Source organism: Canis lupus, chromosome 11 (genome assembly GCF_048164855.1).
Source record: "Canis lupus baileyi chromosome 11, mCanLup2.hap1, whole genome shotgun sequence".
In the NCBI taxonomy this organism is placed as follows: domain Eukaryota; kingdom Metazoa; phylum Chordata; class Mammalia; order Carnivora; family Canidae; genus Canis; species Canis lupus.
Window position 1 is genome coordinate 72,181,046 of NC_132848.1, and position 18,686 is coordinate 72,199,731.

General features: G+C 62.9%; 1 protein-coding gene across 1 annotated transcript; it reads right to left on the reverse strand.

Annotated features, from left to right (window-relative positions):
- Positions 1 to 4,083: 4,083 nt before the first annotated feature.
- LOC140642347 (TBC1 domain family member 3B-like) lies at positions 4,084 to 5,269 on the reverse strand. The gene is made up of 3 exons (XM_072842714.1): positions 5,142 to 5,269; positions 4,716 to 4,870; positions 4,084 to 4,423 (listed from the first exon to the last, which is right to left on the reverse strand). Exons 1-3 carry the CDS (start codon positions 5,200 to 5,202, stop codon positions 4,157 to 4,159), a joined length of 483 nt encoding a protein of 160 aa, XP_072698815.1. The 5' UTR covers positions 5,203 to 5,269; the 3' UTR covers positions 4,084 to 4,156.
- Positions 5,270 to 18,686: the final 13,417 nt, after the last annotated feature.

Consider the following 18,686-nt stretch of genomic DNA (forward strand, 5'->3'; position numbering starts at 1 on the left):
GGTGCGCACCTGCCTCCGGGGCTATGCACTTGCCTCGGGGGCGATGCACCTGCCTCGGGGGCGATGCACCTGCCTCGAGGAAGATGCACCTGCGGGTCAGAGGCGGGGTCTGGCCTCCCGCGGGCGGCGCTGTGCTGCCCCCGAGCCTGAGGGCGGGATGCGGGCGGGGGCGCCGCGTCCCCTGGGCCTGGAGCTGAGCATCCCGCCCCCGCCCCCCCCCCCCCCCCCCCCCCCGTCTGCAGGGGCCTCCGCAGAGGAGCCCCCGGGCCCTGGGCCTCCGCCACTTCTGCAGACCCTGCGTTCACCCTGCCTGCGTCCCAGCTTCTGTTTGTTTTTTGATCTCGGACAAGTGACTGAGTTTCAAACCTCCAAGTTTTAGGGGCTGCCCTGGGGGAGACCCGTGCTCCTCCCGCTCGGGAGGGTCTCCTCCCACTTCTGGCCTTTGCTGGCCCGGCCCAGGGACGCAGCCCTGTGACTGCACAGGGGTTTGCAGTTTGTGGCCACACAGGGCAGACAGCTGGCCCTAGTCCCGCGACTCTCTGCCGGGGTCCCCGCTCCTGGGCCTGGGAACCATTGGCGCCACCGTCCCTGGGACCCCCGGGGTCCTGAGCCCACCCTGTCGCTCCAGGGGCCACCCCCCACTTCGCCTCCCAAGCACCGTCAAGGCTGGCGTGTCCCCCACTCTAGCATACTTCTGAAAGTTCTGACTTTGTGCTCTGCTTCTTCTAATACTGTGTGTAGACCCGTCAGCTGGCTCCCTGCCCCTGTGGGATCCGGGGCTGTGTCTCCCCCAGACCGACTGATTGATTTTCTTTTTAAGATTTTATTTTTCAAAAAAGAAAAAAAAGATTTTATTTTTCTGTCATCTCTACACCCACATGGGGCTTGAACTCTCCGCCCCAAGAACAAGAGTCGCCTGTTTTTACCAACCACACCGAGCGGCCAGGCTCCCTTTGATTGATAGGTATTAATTGAAGCTGACGTGCTGCCTGTGTCAGGGCAGAAACTGAGCCCCCGCGTCGAGGTGTGGTGGAGTCATTGGGACCTTGATCGATGTTAAAGAAAGCAGAGCCTCCCCGGGAGCCCAGGGAGCGGGGCCCACACACGTGACAAGTTGGCCATTTCCTTTACCAGGAGTCATTTGACTGCCGATTTATTTAAATTGCTATTCAATGGCGAAGGTCGTTCTAGGATGGGGATACAGCGAGAACGTTCCGGGTTCGGAGGTACCTAAAGCTCCCCTGTCATGGACTTGATGTCCCAGTTGGGTGCAGAGATAGGCGAGCCAGCAGAGAGATGAGAAACATGGCCCTGGGGTGCCTGCCGGCCTGGTCGGGGGACCTTGATCTCAGGACTGTGAGTTTGAACTCCATGTTGGGTGTAGAGAGGACATAAAAATAAAATCTTTAACAAATAATAAATGGATGAACTAATAAAGCATGACATCGAAGGTGAGTGCTCGCTTCAGGACAAACCTCAAAGCGGACTATGTCTAACCTGCGACCTGTCCTTGATCGCCCCGCTTGCACTCCTTGGCCCAGATGACGTCCTCCACGAGGGACGGTCCCGCCTGAGTGGGAGTGGGCTTCCTTCCCTGTAAGGCCCTTGCCTCCCCTCATTCTGCAGGAGAGAAGAGCTGGGAAGGCATGAGCTCGGGGGATCAGCATAAACCTCGGCAATGATCCTTCCCGATCCCGGGAGCCAGAGCTCGGCCTCCTTTTGGGACCCAACGTCGTAAAGAAGCCCGTGTGGTCAGTGGCTCAGATGCAGGGTGGAGGCCAAAGGAGAATCAGGAAGAACAAAATAGGGGGGAGACCAGAAGCTGAAGGAGAGGAGGACAGATGTCAGCATCCAGAGCCTTCGCGGGGACCTGGCATCCTTTCCCAGGAGGGGCCCCCCTCTGTAGGGTGCTTCCCGCCGCCCCACGCTCCCCGTCGGCACCTGCAGGCACATCCTGGGCCTCCAGCACCTCTGCAGCCGTGGTCTGGAGCGTCCTCCATGTGTCCTACCAGGGACCCCAGCGTCGTGTCTGTAACCGTCCGGCTGCTGTCTGACAACAATCGGGGGATTCCGACATTTGTTGGGTTTGGGGTGTGTGTGTGTCTGTCGCCGTGCCGCGATCTGATCCTCGGGCCTCGTCGTCCTGACGCCGAAACGGTTGAAACACCATCATTTCTGGTGCTGGCGCTGGGCGGCTAGCTGGGTTCTCCTGGCCGACCCAGGCTCCCTCGTGCCCGGCCGACACGCCGGAGGGTCAGCTGAGCTGGAAGGTCCGGCTCGGCCACATTCCCGTTGGTGGCAGTGGGTCCCCGCCGAGCGCCGGCCGCTTCTCTTCTCCCTGATGCCTCTCCAGCGGGGATCCAGACCTCGGGGCCGCCCTGGGGGGAGCTCCTAAGGAGCCGGCTGCCCATGGGGGGAGCCCTGGGGCTGCCTGTGTGTGGGAGTCGGGGTGGGGACGGGGCTGGGGTCCCTCGGTCCCCTGCGCTGCCTGCCCCCAGGCCGAGCCCCACGCTCACCCAGCCCCTACTCTCTAGGACGTGCAGGGTGCCCTCCACACTCTGGTGCGAGAGATCCAGCAGCACCAGGTGTGTACGCTGAGCCCGCCCGGTGAGGGTGGCCCAGATGTGTGAGCTGCAAGGGCCTGCTGTCCTGACGTCCCCTCCGGTGCCACGCTGACCGCCCCGTGGGCCCTCTGTGCCCCAGGTGCACAGGCAAGGGGCGGGGAGGGGAGGAAGCGCCCCGGAGCCCGGGCAGCCCAGGCCCCCTGAACAGAGGGGGCACAGACCTCCCAGGGTGCTTAGCACAGACCCTGGCGACCTGAGGCTCCCTGGCTGTCACTCTGTCCCAGGCCCGTCCTGGCCGCGGGCACAGGCTGAGTCGCAGTAGAGTCTGTGGGGTCCTGACCCTGGCATCTGGCCGCCCCTGGAAGGCACGTGGGGACGTCAGCTGTGTGTACCTGGCGGCGCCCCTGCAGGAACTGGTCGGGGCCTGGGCGGTGCCCCCTCCTCCTCTCTGGGGGTGTCTCCGCACCCCGTGCACAGAGCTCCAGGAGACGCAGAAATGAGCCAGCCATGCATTTTCACACAACAGCACTTTATTGAACTTGCAACAGCAAACAGGGGCTCAGAGCTGAGGGTGCGCACCTTCCCCTGGGAGACCTTCCTGTCCTTAGAGGAAAGCGGGAATCCCACAGGGGTGCGGGTGCTGGAGTCCCCCACCTGGGAGTCTGTGCGGACTCTGGGAGGGGGCGCGTGTCCTGAGGTTGGGGCGTTGAGAGGCGGTTCTGGGGACAGCAGGGCTGACCTGGACCTGCGGCCCATGGGCTCCTGCGCTGGGTCCCCGCAGGGCAGCTGGACCCCGGCCTCGGGCCCCCTGGGGCCGGGTGACTGACTGCTGGAGCCCCAGCACGTGGAGGAGCCTGCCTCCTGGTGTGGGTGCGGGTGGGGCCCACGGGCCTGCCCCTGCTGCCCTGCCCTGGGGTGTCCTGGGATCCCCAGGGCTGCCCTAGGTCAGCGACCTGGATCTGTGGGGCACGCCCAGGGCCCAGGAGGTCACATCCGGCTGTGAGAGGGCTCGCTCAGCCCGGGGCCAGAACGCAGGCCTGGCCAGGGCCCCGGGGAGCTGGATCCCATTAGTTTTTGTGATGGGCCTGGGGGGGGCTCGAGTCGCCCCTGCCCCCACAGAGCCCGGGGCCAGGCCAGCCGAGGTCCCTCTGGGTCAGGGGCTGATGTCCTGTGCGGACAGGGGATGCCACCCTCCGGGAGGGACAGCGAGACAAGGCAGGGCACGGTGACGGCAGGCCAGAGCCTCCGGGCCCCCGCACTCACCGCCACGCTCTGCCCCTGAGGCCCGCGAGCATCAAGCTGCCCCGTGGATGCGGAGGGCAGAGGGTCCCGGGCCTGTGCGGGGCCTCGGGGCAGCGGGCTCAGCACCGCCCTGGCTCTGCCCTGGCTGTGCCCGTCACTGCCCAGCGAGGGGCACGAGCTGCAGTGGCTGCGGGGCAGGAAGGGTGTCCTGGGCCCGACAGCGTCGTCCCTCGGGGGCTGGGGGGACCCCGTGATGGGAGTCCTGGGTGTGCTCCAGGGCCTGGTCCATCGCGGGGCCTCTGGGGTGGCCCAGGCAGGTGCCGAAGGGAAGGGGATCCCGTTTTTTGTCTTCAAGCCCACCATGTCTGGGGGCCTCTTGCCTGCACCGTCTTGTTGCACTGGGAGGATGGGGAGGGAGTTCCATCGCTGGGGGGGAAGTTGGACGATGGCCTGGCCGGGAGGGGGTCCGGGCAGCTCAGGCTGGGTGGCTGGGCCCGGGGAGGCCGGCTCCTCCACCCTGGGCGGTGTCTCAGAGGCCAGAGAAGGGAGGAGAGGCCCGGGCGCCGGGGACACTCGCTCCAGGCCCAGGGGCCTCGTGGGGAACTCCTCAGGTCCCGCTGGAAAGAGGCCGACGGGGTCAGCGTCTCCAGCAGGCTGTGTGTCCCCTGCTGGGGGCCCCGGGGGTCCTCACGGCTCCCGCGTGGCCCCCCGGCCTGACCCTGTGCTCAGCCCCCCACACTGGTGCCCGGGCCCTGCAGTGGGTGCCCGCACGCCCAGCCCTGGCCTGGGGTCCCCGAGCTGGAGAAGAAGAGGAGAGCCCCAGAGATGAGGACGGGGGCCCCGGGGGCTCTGTCCCCTGTGGGCGGCCCCAGCAGGCCGAGTCGGGAGGGGCCGGGGCCCTGAGCCCACCTGGGGTGGGGGCAGGTCGCACCGCATCCTCCGGAGCTGGGTCATGGAGGCCCGAAGGTGTCTGAGCACCGCCTCGTCCTCCAGGGCCCAGGGCTGGGCCAGAGAGTCCTGGAGGAACTCCCGGAGCCCTTCCAGGGGCAGCTTCAGGAGGTGCTCTGGGCGGTGGGCGAGAGTCAGACCCAGAGGGCCCTGCCCTGGGGCCCCCGGTGCCCCCGGGCCAGCGGCTGGGGTCCCGCTGTGCCCAGGAGCGCCGTGGGCAGTGCGCTGGCCGGGGTGGCCCCTGCCCGCTGCTCCTCTCAGGGAGCCCCGCTGCACCCGCCTGCCCCACCGTCCCCCCGCCCCAGGTCTGGGTGCTGCTCAGAGCACAGGGTCACCGCCCCTGCCCCCCCCCCCCCGGCACACCTGGGCTCCCAGGGGCTCACTCACTCCTGTGCACCTTGAGGATGGTGTAGGCCATGGCCGTGAGCACCCGCTCCCCATCCAGCATGTAAACATCCCACAGCTTCAGGGTGAGCGAGAAGGGGGTCTAGGGGACAGCGAGGTGGGAGGAGCGGCCTGAGCAGGGCCCCTGGGGGGCTCGGCTGGGGCTAGGCTAGGCCTGCCATCTGCCCCCCCCGGCTGCCTCTGACGAGGCCCCACAGCACCCCCCCGTGCGTGCCCTCCTCCCAGGGAGATCAGGGCTCCCGGCCGCTCCGGGCTCCGACCCCGGCCAGCACCTCCCGCACCCCTGGGGGCACAGACTCTGCCAGCACTTGACGACACCACGCCTCGAGAGGACCCCAGGCTGGCTGCCCGATGGGCCGAGGGCCCGTCCACACCCCGGGCTGACCCGGCCTCCCCTGGGGGAGCTGAGGCAGAGATGGCCCGCCCCCCGGAACCTCGTCCAGGGACCGTCTGGGCTTCTCCAGGACGGGCTGGGCTGCAAGCCTCAGCCTCAGGGCCCCGGGGTCAGGCCTGGCTCGTCTGGAGGGTGGGGCTGAGCTGGGCCCTCCCCGGGGGCAGGGGGCAGGTCCAGGAGCAGGGGTCCCGGGGGGGCCTCACCCGGCCAAGGAAGCACTGCAGGAACCACTTTGGGGTATAGATGCCGGTGGACATCTGCTCCTCGTCCTGGTGGGAGGGCAGGAGGTGCTCAGGCCCCACGCCGCGGCCCCTGGAGCCAGGTGGACGCGCTCCCCACGGCCCAGCCCAGCCCCGAGGGCACCCCCGGGCCCCAGAGGGAGGAACGTGACCCCAACTCTGGGCAGCTCGGAGGGCCGTGCCCCCGACCCCCTACCCCGGGCCGGGGGATGGAGCCTCAGGAGCTCCCACTCGCCATGTGCTTCCTCAGGTCGGGGAGAGCTCTTTGGAGGACGCGCTCGTGATGAGCCTGGAACCTGAGGAGCTTCTGGAAGCCCGGGACGAAGAAGCCTGAGAAGGCCCCAGGCCCCCACGGTCAGGGCCTCCTCCTGCACCAGGCGGGGTGGGGGGTGTCGGGGCAGGGGCCTCCCCCCACGCCCTGACCCCCGTGTGCCCACCGCCCTCGGAGCCCTGACTGGACCCGCTCTTCCCAGAGGGCAGGGCTGCCTCCCAGGCCGGGGGTGCGGGGCCCGGGGACCCTCGTCCTCACAGACACCCCGTGGGGCGTGGGCTGGGGGCTGAGGACCAGGCCCGGCTGACCCAGCACCCTCTCTCCTGCAGGGGCCGCCGCGGGGACAGACGGGTCCCCAGCCCCGAGGGGCAGCGGGTACAGGCCACGGGGAGGGTGATGGGCGTGCATGGCCCTCTGTGGGGCTTGGGAGTGAGGCTGGGGGCCCCCGGGAGGGGGAGACGCTGCCCCCTGGGCCCCGTGTGGCCGTGGGCTGGCAGGGGGGCCTGGGGGGCAAGCAGGCAGCCGGGCGGGAGGCTGGGGGAGCAGAGGGAGTGCGAGCCCGGCCTGCAGACGGTGGGGCGGATGGCCGTGGCTCCGGGACCCCGAGGCCACTGGGGAGGCGGGGGCCTTGCCCGTGGGGGGGCGGGCTGGGGGTCCCCGCCGACCCCCGGTGCAGCAGCCTGCAGGGAGGCCCTCCTGAGCTCCCCTCCCGCCCAGCAGCCCAGCGGGCCCCTACCGTGCCTGTCGTCCACCATCAGCTGGGCCAGCGCCCAGAAGGCGTCCTCCTCGGGCAGGAACATGAGGACGATGGCCGCGATCTCGCTCATGCCCTGGCAGTAGCCCACCTCCTGCAAGAGCCAGAGCCCCACGGAGGGTGTGCGCCCCGAGGCCCCCTCTGAGCCCTCCCCGTGGGTGTCAGGCTCCCCTGGCTCCCTCACAGCCCGGGCTCCCGGAGGGGGCTCCCAGAGGGCGGGGGGGGCAGGTGAGGGCCACCCGGACCAGCTCGGGCGCCAGCACCCCAGGCCCCGCTACTGAGCCCTGCGGCCGCCGTGCCAGGGCCCCCGTCCTCAGACCAGCAGGAGGGGCCTCCGTGAGCTGTGCCAGGCTGCAGGGGACCCGCCAGGTCTGGAGACCCCCCGGAGGGCAGGTCGGGGGCCTGACTGTGGCCCCTGGCATGTCCCACGAGGGGAGCTGGGCCAGGACACCCCGCGGGACCGGGGAGCGTGTGAGCTGGGGTCCTCGGGGACCCTTCTGGGGTGCGCCGAGGAAGGGGGCGGCCTCCTGGGCGCCTCGGCCTCGTGCCCTTCAGGGGAGTGGGAGCCTTCCCCGCCCGGGGTTCTCGTCAGTAGAGCCGTCTGTCAGGGTCCAGACCCGAGCTCTAGGACAGCCGCGGTGCACGCGGGGGTCCCGGGCAGCCCTGGCCCTCGGGCACACAGGCCCTGCCTCCCCTGGGAGGTCTGCCCCCCACCCCCTGCCTGTCCTGGAGGAAAGAGACCCTCCTCGGCATCTCGGGGCCATGGAGCTGGGGTCCTAACTGTGAGTCCCGCTGGTCACCAGCACTCAGGACAAGGCCGCCTGCGGGGCAGGAGGCGGGGGCAGGGACACTCACGGTGTCGTACACCGAGTAGGCCGCCAGCACGTGGAACAGGGCTCACTGCCTAGGAGGGGGGACAGCGGGGGGCTCTGCTCAGTCAGCCCCTGCCCAGCGAGGCCGCGGAGGTCCCCTCCGCGGGGGGCCGATCTCTGGGGTCAGGTCTGCGCACGGGGACAGGCGGCGACCTCACACGTGCAGCGTGCCGGGGGTTATGTGCACTCTGGGGTGTCCGACGCCTCCGAGCGGCTCCCGCCGTGGAGTGTGCAGCTCCGGGCTCCCCCAGCGCCACCAGCGCCCCCTCCAGCCCTGGAGCGGCGCCCCCTGCATGCCCCCTGGGAGCCAGCGCTCCCCCTGCCCCGGTCCCCACAGCCCCTGACGCCTCTCCTCCCCTGCCCTGGCCTGGCCCCGTGTCCCGGGAACACCACCAGCCCCACGTGGCCCCCGCCCTGAGCCCATGCAGCCGGGGCGTCCATGGCCCTGAGCGCACCGCCAGGCCTTCCCAGGTGTCCCTGGGCTGGACTCTGTGGGGGGGACCCCAGGCCCGCCCATCCCAGAGCATCTCGGGGCTCCAGGTCTGAGCTGCCATGAGGAGAGCAGGGAACGTCGTGCAGGTGTGACCCCGATACAGGCTGCGAACCCAGGGGCCCCGCCCCTGGCGCCCCTGCAGGTCACCCCTGGGGTCCCGGGCTCCCACACACCCTGCCCGCTGCACACAGAGGTAGCTGCATCCTCTGCTCCACCCACCTGCACTCCCTGTCAGGGGCTCCCTGCCTTCCCCCCTCCCCGCGGCCCCTGGGGACTCTACGGGACACCCGGGCTTCTGAAGGGAGCAGGCCGTCCAGAGAACCCCAAGGTGGCCGGGGAGGCTGAGCATGTCCCACAGGGGGCAGCTGCACCGCGTCCTTGTGTGGGGGGGCGGGACCGATAGTGTAGGGGTGGGGGGTCTGGGGGTGTGGGGGATGGCGTGGGGGGTGATGTAGGGGGATGGCGTGGGGGCGTTGGTTGAGGGGAGGGGGTGGGGGGCTGCGGACACAGGGCACTCCCTTCTCTAAGGTGCACATGGAGACGTCTACAGATAAAGGCGACCCCAGCCTGGGGTTTGCTGTGACCCCTGCCCCTGCCCCTGGGGCCCCGTGTGCTCAGCGCAGGGCCTGCCTGGACCGGGGCGGCATCTGGGGGTCGTCATGCTACGTGTGCTCACCAATTGCAAATTGTCTAAGATAAAATGCCCAGAATTCAGAAGTACATAAAGCACCGAGGGTGGGTGTCACCCTGACCTGTCCGACCCTCGTGTCCTGGTCCAGCCGCGGCCAGGACGCCTGGCCCCCAGATCCCCTTACTGCCCCCCACGCCCCCACCCTGGCCCCCTGCTCTTCACGGGGCCGCCCCTCACCCCCTTGGGGTTCAGCTCAGACGGTGACCCCTGGAGGCCCCGTCCTGGGGCCTCCCCATCCCCGAGACCCTGGGGGTGGGGGCACGGGGGTCATCCCCAGCACCCTACCATGTGGCAGTGTGTTGTTTGCTGCCGTCGCTCCCCCCGGCCTCAGAGACCCCGTGTCCCCTGCACAGAAGCCCCCGGGCCTCTCCCGGGCCCCCAAACCCTGCTGGCCCAGCAGCCTCACCCGACCCCGTAGCGGTCCCAGAACATGGTGTGACTGTGGAACGTGCAGTTGACGTCCAGGTCGATCTGCATGATGTCCCGGGAGGAGACCAGGGCCGCCTCCTTCATTTCCTGCGGGGAGACCCCGGGAGAAGGAGCCGGCGTCAGGGACACAGACCCCGACCTGTCAGCAGCTGCCGTCCTGGGCAGAGAGCCCTGGGGCCACCATGGGAGTGTGTCCTGCAGGAACCTCCACCCTTCCCCTGGGAGGCCGGGGACGACGGGAGTGCCCACCGTGCCTGCGGGGCCTGCGTGAGAGCCTGTGCCCAGCTGTTGTGGGCGGGGAGGGGACTGAGGGTCAGCCCAGGTGGGGAGGGGACTGAGGGTCAGCCCTGGACAGGGAGGGGACATGGAGGATCAGCCTGGGGGGAAGGGGACATGGGGGGTCAGCCCTGGTGGGGAGGGGACTGAGGGTCAGCCCTGGACAGGGAGGGGACATGGAGGATCAACCCGGGTGGGGAGGGGACATGGGGGCTCAGCCCTGGACAGGGAGGGGAGGGAACATGGGGGGTCAGCCCTGAGTGGGGAGGGGACAAGGGGTCAGCCCTGGTTGGGAGGGGACTGAGGGTCCACGGGGAGTGAACGGGCCCCACCTGGTATTTCCTGGCATTCCTGGCCTTAACCTGGTTGACGTTCAGCAATCGCAGACACACCTGTCCCCGCACCTGGGGCGGGACCCCCTTGTAGACCCGGCACCGCAGCTGCGGGGAGGAAGGCAGTGCTGGTGAGAGAGGCCCAGGGCGGCCCCTTGGAGCTCAGGGAGCGCGAGGCATCTAGAAGATTCCGGCTTCGGCTCCACCGTGTCTGCGGAGAGGCTGGGTCTCCCTGGAGCTGGGCCCTGTCCCCCAGGAGGAGCAGGGACTGTGGACCCGACCTGACACTCCCCCACCGCCGTCCCGGGGCCTGGGGAAGCTCAGGCTCCCAGCAGACTCTCCCCAGGCAGGGGGCTCCCCCGAGGACGGGGCAGGAGGACACTGAGGGCGGCCCCCCAGCCCCGTCAGGACAGAGAGCCCTCGGGGGCACCCAGCGCCCCACCTTCTCGCTGGGGAGGTAGCGGTCCCATTGCTTCAGCATTTTTATCCATTTGTCCGCGCGCTGGGTCTCCTGGTGGAGTTTCTGGAAGAGGACAAGCGGGGGTCGCAGGTGAGACTCCAGCCCAGGAGGTGGGCGCTCGGGCCACGTTCAGTCCCCCGCGAGACCGGAGGAGCCAGGAAGGCACAGGGCCCCCCGTGGACCGCGGCTCCGGGTCTGGGGTGCGTTCCTGGCAGCCCGTGCAGTGCTGGGACGGGGGACTGGGTAGACGCCCAGGGATGTCCTGGGGGATGGGGTGCAGACAGCTGGCCCCAGTGCCCCCCACGTCCTGCCCGGGACCCAGGACGGGCTCTCACCTTGGCCTCGCGGAGGCTGGGGCCGGGCAGCTCCTTGTCCCTGGAAGGCAAGAGACGCAGAGCCCTGAGGCGCTGGCCCCACAGCCACCCCCCCACCCCCCGTCTGCACCCAGGGGCCTGGGGAGGGCAGGGCTCCTCCAGGGAGGGCAGGGGCTGCCAGCGGCCTGAGGGCAGATGGGGGCGGCGTTCTGGGGGGGTCTGAGAAGGGTGTTTGCCGGTAGTGGGCTGGGCGGGGACCCCTCGGCACCCCCAGGGGGTGACCTGACCCCCTCCTCGATGGACCAGCCCGAGAGCTGTCAGCGTGGCCCGGGTGCCCCATGACCGTCCCGCTAAGGTCCCCCCGCCTCCGCAGGGCCTGACTGCCCAGCATCCAGCCGGCCTCGCCCTGCCCCCTGGCCGTCCCCCTGCTGTCCCCTGACTCCCCTCTCTGCTGTCCCCTCTGCCTCTGGCCCATTTCACCTCCTGTCCTCGGAGCCCCAGAGCACGACCACCCCTGAGCCATCCCAGCAGCCACTGGACCATGAGCAGGGCTGAGGGGGCCCCACCTGGGGTCTCCAGCCTCCGTCAGGTTCTCGTGGGGCTGTTGACCCATCAGCCTCGTCCCCTGCGACCTAGGCCACTGGGCTGTCCCCTCCCTCGTTCCCGCCCAGGGCAGCCCCCTCCTCCTCTTCCCTCCTCCTGCCTGGTCGGGCCCTCCCTCTGCGGCCCCCCCCCTCTGCCCTGGCCTGGTCCCCGGCATCTACCTGCAGCCCCGCAGAAGCCTTCGGGACTGTGGGGGCCCTGGCTGGGGGGTGTGGGTGAGAGCACCCCTGAGGACTCGCCCCAGACCAGGCCATCCCCCAACGGAGAGCATGCCCCGGCCCCAGAGCCCCTCACCTGCAGGATCCCCTGCTGAAGGGACTGGACCCCCCCTGCCCGACCCCCCCCACGATGCAGGAGGCAGACACCTGGGCCTGCCCGAAGCAGGCGTGGGGGCCCCTCCTCTGAGTGTCCAGGGGCCTCCCCCGGGCCCAGCTCCCTTCCTGCCCACGTCCCGGGTCGGCCTCCGGGGTGTCTCAGCTGCAGCCCAGCGCAGACATGGCCCTCAGAGGGCTCCAGGGGACGAGGTCCCGACCTGAGGGGGGGTCAGCCTCCAGAGACGTGTTCCTGCAAATGCCACCCCCCCTGAGATGGATTAGGGGTGTCCAGAGGACACACTGCAGAAAGCCCTGGTGGTCGGTGACCTTGCATAGTGACAGGTCCTGCGGAGACCCTGCTTCGTGGGCCTGCAACAGAGGGGGCTCTGTGGTGGGGACCGATCAGAGCAGGGAAATGGGGACAGGAGGGAGCAGAAGGGCTCCTCCCTCCCCTGAATCCTGAGGGAGCGCCGACCCTCTGAGATTAGGGTTAGGGTTAGGGTTAGGGCTCGGGTTAGGGTTAGGGCTCGGGCTAGGGTTAGGGTTCGGGTTAGGGTTAGGGTTAGGGCTCGGGCTAGGGTTAGGGTTCGGGCTAGGGTTAGGGTTCGGGTTAGGGTTAGGGTTCGGGTTAGGGTTAGGGCTCGGGCTAGGGTTAGGGCTCGGGCTAGGGTTAGGGCTCGGGCTCGGGCTAGGGCTAGGGCTCGGGCTAGGGCTAGGGCTCGGGCTAGGGCTAGGGCTAGGGTTAGGGGTTAGGGTTAGGGTTAGGGTTAGGGCTAGGGCTAGGGTTAGGGTTAGGGTTAGGGTTAGGGTTAGGGTTAGGGTTAGGGTTAGGGTTAGGGTTAGGGTTAGGGTTAGGGTTAGGGTTAGGGTTAGGGTTAGGGTTAGGGTTAGGGTTAGGGTTAGGGTTAGGGTTAGGGTTAGGGTTAGGGTTAGGGTTAGGGTTAGGGTTAGGGTTAGGGTTAGGGTTAGGGTTAGGGTTAGGGTTAGGGTTAGGGTTAGGGTTAGGGTTAGGGTTAGGGTTAGGGTTAGGGTTAGGGTTAGGGTTAGGGTTAGGGTTAGGGGTTAGGGTTAGGGTTAGGGTTAGGGGTTAGGGTTAGGGTTAGGGTTAGGGGTTAGGGTTAGGGTTAGGGTTAGGGTTAGGGTTAGGGTTAGGGTTAGGGTTAGGGTTAGGGTTAGGGTTAGGGTTAGGGGTTAGGGTTAGGGTTAGGGTTAGGGTTAGGGTTAGGGTTAGGGGTTAGGGTTAGGGTTAGGGTTAGGGTTAGGGTTAGGGTTAGGGTTAGGGTTAGGGTTAGGGGTTAGGGTTAGGGTTAGGGTTAGGGTTAGGGTTAGGGTTAGGGTTAGGGTTAGGGTTAGGGTTAGGGTTAGGGTTAGGGTTAGGGTTAGGGTTAGGGTTAGGGGTTAGGGTTAGGGTTAGGGTTAGGGTTAGGGTTAGGGTTAGGGTTAGGGTTAGGGGTTAGGGTTAGGGTTAGGGTTAGGGGTTAGGGTTAGGGTTAGGGTTAGGGTTAGGGGTTAGGGTTAGGGTTAGGGTTAGGGTTAGGGTTAGGGTTAGGGTTAGGGTTAGGGTTAGGGTTAGGGTTAGGGTTAGGGTTAGGGTTAGGGTTAGGGTTAGGGGTTAGGGTTAGGGTTAGGGTTAGGGTTAGGGTTAGGGTTAGGGTTAGGGTTAGGGTTAGGGTTAGGGTTAGGGTTAGGGTTAGGGTTAGGGTTAGGGTTAGGGTTAGGGTTAGGGTTAGGGGTTAGGGTTAGGGTTAGGGTTAGGGTTAGGGTTAGGGTTAGGGTTAGGGTTAGGGTTAGGGTTAGGGTTAGGGTTAGGGTTAGGGTTAGGGTTAGGGTTAGGGTTAGGGTTAGGGTTAGGGTTAGGGTTAGGGTTAGGGTTAGGGTTAGGGTTAGGGTTAGGGTTAGGGTTAGGGTTAGGGTTAGGGTTAGGGTTAGGGTTAGGGTTAGGGTTAGGGTTAGGGTTAGGGTTAGGGTTAGGGTTAGGGTTAGGGTTAGGGTTAGGGTTAGGGTTAGGGTTAGGGTTAGGGTTAGGGTTAGGGTTAGGGTTAGGGTTAGGGTTAGGGTTAGGGTTAGGGTTAGGGTTAGGGTTAGGGTTAGGGTTAGGGTTAGGGTTAGGGTTAGGGTTAGGGTTAGGGTTAGGGTTAGGGTTAGGGTTAGGGTTAGGGTTAGGGTTAGGGTTAGGGTTAGGGTTAGGGTTAGGGTTAGGGTTAGGGTTAGGGTTAGGGTTAGGGTTAGGGTTAGGGTTAGGGTTAGGGTTAGGGTTAGGGTTAGGGTTAGGGTTAGGGTTAGGGTTAGGGTTAGGGTTAGGGTTAGGGTTAGGGTTAGGGTTAGGGTTAGGGTTAGGGTTAGGGTTAGGGTTAGGGTTAGGGTTAGGGTTAGGGTTAGGGTTAGGGTTAGGGTTAGGGTTAGGGTTAGGGTTAGGGTTAGGGTTAGGGTTAGGGTTAGGGTTAGGGTTAGGGTTAGGGTTAGGGTTAGGGTTAGGGTTAGGGTTAGGGTTAGGGTTAGGGTTAGGGTTAGGGTTAGGGTTAGGGTTAGGGTTAGGGTTAGGGTTAGGGTTAGGGTTAGGGTTAGGGTTAGGGTTAGGGTTAGGGTTAGGGTTAGGGTTAGGGTTAGGGTTAGGGTTAGGGTTAGGGTTAGGGTTAGGGTTAGGGTTAGGGTTAGGGTTAGGGTTAGGGTTAGGGTTAGGGTTAGGGTTAGGGTTAGGGTTAGGGTTAGGGTTAGGGTTAGGGTTAGGGTTAGGGTTAGGGTTAGGGTTAGGGTTAGGGTTAGGGTTAGGGTTAGGGTTAGGGTTAGGGTTAGGGTTAGGGTTAGGGTTAGGGTTAGGGTTAGGGTTAGGGTTAGGGTTAGGGTTAGGGTTAGGGTTAGGGTTAGGGTTAGGGTTAGGGTTAGGGTTAGGGTTAGGGTTAGGGTTAGGGTTAGGGTTAGGGTTAGGGTTAGGGTTAGGGTTAGGGTTAGGGTTAGGGTTAGGGTTAGGGTTAGGGTTAGGGTTAGGGTTAGGGTTAGGGTTAGGGTTAGGGTTAGGGTTAGGGTTAGGGTTAGGGTTAGGGTTAGGGTTAGGGTTAGGGTTAGGGTTAGGGTTAGGGTTAGGGTTAGGGTTAGGGTTAGGGTTAGGGTTAGGGTTAGGGTTAGGGTTAGGGTTAGGGTTAGGGTTAGGGTTAGGGTTAGGGTTAGGGTTAGGGTTAGGGTTAGGGTTAGGGTTAGGGTTAGGGTTAGGGTTAGGGTTAGGGTTAGGGTTAGGGTTAGGGTTAGGGTTAGGGTTAGGGTTAGGGTTAGGGTTAGGGTTAGGGTTAGGGTTAGGGTTAGGGTTAGGGTTAGGGTTAGGGTTAGGGTTAGGGTTAGGGTTAGGGTTAGGGTTAGGGTTAGGGTTAGGGTTAGGGTTAGGGTTAGGGTTAGGGTTAGGGTTAGGGTTAGGGTTAGGGTTAGGGTTAGGGTTAGGGTTAGGGTTAGGGTTAGGGTTAGGGTTAGGGTTAGGGTTAGGGTTAGGGTTAGGGTTAGGGTTAGGGTTAGGGTTAGGGTTAGGGTTAGGGTTAGGGTTAGGGTTAGGGTTAGGGTTAGGGTTAGGGTTAGGGTTAGGGTTAGGGTTAGGGTTAGGGTTAGGGTTAGGGTTAGGGTTAGGGTTAGGGTTAGGGTTAGGGTTAGGGTTAGGGTTAGGGTTAGGGTTAGGGTTAGGGTTAGGGTTAGGGTTAGGGTTAGGGTTAGGGTTAGGGTTAGGGTTAGGGTTAGGGTTAGGGTTAGGGTTAGGGTTAGGGTTAGGGTTAGGGTTAGGGTTAGGGTTAGGGTTAGGGTTAGGGTTAGGGTTAGGGTTAGGGTTAGGGTTAGGGTTAGGGTTAGGGTTAGGGTTAGGGTTAGGGTTAGGGTTAGGGTTAGGGTTAGGGTTAGGGTTAGGGTTAGGGTTAGGGTTAGGGTTAGGGTTAGGGTTAGGGTTAGGGTTAGGGTTAGGGTTAGGGTTAGGGTTAGGGTTAGGGTTAGGGTTAGGGTTAGGGTTAGGGTTAGGGTTAGGGTTAGGGTTAGGGTTAGGGTTAGGGTTAGGGTTAGGGTTAGGGTTAGGGTTAGGGTTAGGGTTAGGGTTAGGGTTAGGGTTAGGGTTAGGGTTAGGGTTAGGGTTAGGGTTAGGGTTAGGGTTAGGGTTAGGGTTAGGGTTAGGGTTAGGGTTAGGGTTAGGGTTAGGGTTAGGGTTAGGGTTAGGGTTAGGGTTAGGGTTAGGGTTAGGGTTAGGGTTAGGGTTAGGGTTAGGGTTAGGGTTAGGGTTAGGGTTAGGGTTAGGGTTAGGGTTAGGGTTAGGGTTAGGGTTAGGGTTAGGGTTAGGGTTAGGGTTAGGGTTAGGGTTAGGGTTAGGGTTAGGGTTAGGGTTAGGGTTAGGGTTAGGGTTAGGGTTAGGGTTAGGGTTAGGGTTAGGGTTAGGGTTAGGGTTAGGGTTAGGGTTAGGGTTAGGGTTAGGGTTAGGGTTAGGGTTAGGGTTAGGGTTAGGGTTAGGGTTAGGGTTAGGGTTAGGGTTAGGGTTAGGGTTAGGGTTAGGGTTAGGGTTAGGGTTAGGGTTAGGGTTAGGGTTAGGGTTAGGGTTAGGGTTAGGGTTAGGGTTAGGGTTAGGGTTAGGGTTAGGGTTAGGGTTAGGGTTAGGGTTAGGGTTAGGGTTAGGGTTAGGGTTAGGGTTAGGGTTAGGGTTAGGGTTAGGGTTAGGGTTAGGGTTAGGGTTAGGGTTAGGGTTAGGGTTAGGGTTAGGGTTAGGGTTAGGGTTAGGGTTAGGGTTAGGGTTAGGGTTAGGGTTAGGGTTAGGGTTAGGGTTAGGGTTAGGGTTAGGGTTAGGGTTAGGGTTAGGGTTAGGGTTAGGGTTAGGGTTAGGGTTAGGGTTAGGGTTAGGGTTAGGGTTAGGGTTAGGGTTAGGGTTAGGGTTAGGGTTAGGGTTAGGGTTAGGGTTAGGGTTAGGGTTAGGGTTAGGGTTAGGGTTAGGGTTAGGGTTAGGGTTAGGGTTAGGGTTAGGGTTAGGGTTAGGGTTAGGGTTAGGGTTAGGGTTAGGGTTAGGGTTAGGGTTAGGGTTAGGGTTAGGGTTAGGGTTAGGGTTAGGGTTAGGGTTAGGGTTAGGGTTAGGGTTAGGGTTAGGGTTAGGGTTAGGGTTAGGGTTAGGGTTAGGGTTAGGGTTAGGGTTAGGGTTAGGGTTAGGGTTAGGGTTAGGGTTAGGGTTAGGGTTAGGGTTAGGGTTAGGGTTAGGGTTAGGGTTAGGGTTAGGGTTAGGGTTAGGGTTAGGGTTAGGGTTAGGGTTAGGGTTAGGGTTAGGGTTAGGGTTAGGGTTAGGGTTAGGGTTAGGGTTAGGGTTAGGGTTAGGGTTAGGGTTAGGGTTAGGGTTAGGGTTAGGGTTAGGGTTAGGGTTAGGGTTAGGGTTAGGGTTAGGGTTAGGGTTAGGGTTAGGGTTAGGGTTAGGGTTAGGGTTAGGGTTAGGGTTAGGGTTAGGGTTAGGGTTAGGGTTAGGGTTAGGGTTAGGGTTAGGGTTAGGGTTAGGGTTAGGGTTAGGGTTAGGGTTAGGGTTAGGGTTAGGGTTAGGGTTAGGGTTAGGGTTAGGGTTAGGGTTAGGGTTAGGGTTAGGGTTAGGGTTAGGGTTAGGGTTAGGGTTAGGGTTAGGGTTAGGGTTAGGGTTAGGGTTAGGGTTAGGGTTAGGGTTAGGGTTAGGGTTAGGGTTAGGGTTAGGGTTAGGGTTAGGGTTAGGGTTAGGGTTAGGGTTAGGGTTAGGGTTAGGGTTAGGGTTAGGGTTAGGGTTAGGGTTAGGGTTAGGGTTAGGGTTAGGGTTAGGGTTAGGGTTAGGGTTAGGGTTAGGGTTAGGGTTAGGGTTAGGGTTAGGGTTAGGGTTAGGGTTAGGGTTAGGGTTAGGGTTAGGGTTAGGGTTAGGGTTAGGGTTAGGGTTAGGGTTAGGGTTAGGGTTAGGGTTAGGGTTAGGGTTAGGGTTAGGGTTAGGGTTAGGGTTAGGGTTAGGGTTAGGGTTAGGGTTAGGGTTAGGGTTAGGGTTAGGGTTAGGGTTAGGGTTAGGGTTAGGGTTAGGGTTAGGGTTAGGGTTAGGGTTAGGGTTAGGGTTAGGGTTAGGGTTAGGGTTAGGGTTAGGGTTAGGGTTAGGGTTAGGGTTAGGGTTAGGGTTAGGGTTAGGGTTAGGGTTAGGGTTAGGGTTAGGGTTAGGGTTAGGGTTAGGGTTAGGGTTAGGGTTAGGGTTAGGGTTAGGGTTAGGGTTAGGGTTAGGGTTAGGGTTAGGGTTAGGGTTAGGGTTAGGGTTAGGGTTAGGGTTAGGGTTAGGGTTAGGGTTAGGGTTAGGGTTAGGGTTAGGGTTAGGGTTAGGGTTAGGGTTAGGGTTAGGGTTAGGGTTAGGGTTAGGGTTAGGGTTAGGGTTAGGGTTAGGGTTAGGGTTAGGGTTAGGGTTAGGGTTAGGGTTAGGGTTAGGGTTAGGGTTAGGGTTAGGGTTAGGGTTAGGGTTAGGGTTAGGGTTAGGGTTAGGGTTAGGGTTAGGGTTAGGGTTAGGGTTAGGGTTAGGGTTAGGGTTAGGGTTAGGGTTAGGGTTAGGGTTAGGGTTAGGGTTAGGGTTAGGGTTAGGGTTAGGGTTAGGGTTAGGGTTAGGGTTAGGGTTAGGGTTAGGGTTAGGGTTAGGGTTAGGGTTAGGGTTAGGGTTAGGGTTAGGGTTAGGGTTAGGGTTAGGGTTGGGTTAGGGTTAGGGTTAGGGTTAGGGTTAGGGTTAGGGTTAGGGTTAGGGTTAGGGTTAGGGTTAGGGTTAGGGTTAGGGTTAGGGTTAGGGTTAGGGTTAGGGTTAGGGTTAGGGTTAGGGTTAGGGTTAGGGTTAGGGTTAGGGTTAGGGTTAGGGTTAGGGTTAGGGTTAGGGTTAGGGTTAGGGTTAGGGTTAGGGTTAGGGTTAGGGTTAGGGTTAGGGTTAGGGTTAGGGTTAGGGTTAGGGTTAGGGTTAGGGTTAGGGTTAGGGTTAGGGTTAGGGTTAGGGTTAGGGTTAGGGTTAGGGTTAGGGTTAGGGTTAGGGTTAGGGTTAGGGTTAGGGTTAGGGTTAGGGTTAGGGTTAGGGTTAGGGTTAGGGTTAGGGTTAGGGTTAGGGTTAGGGTTAGGGTTAGGGT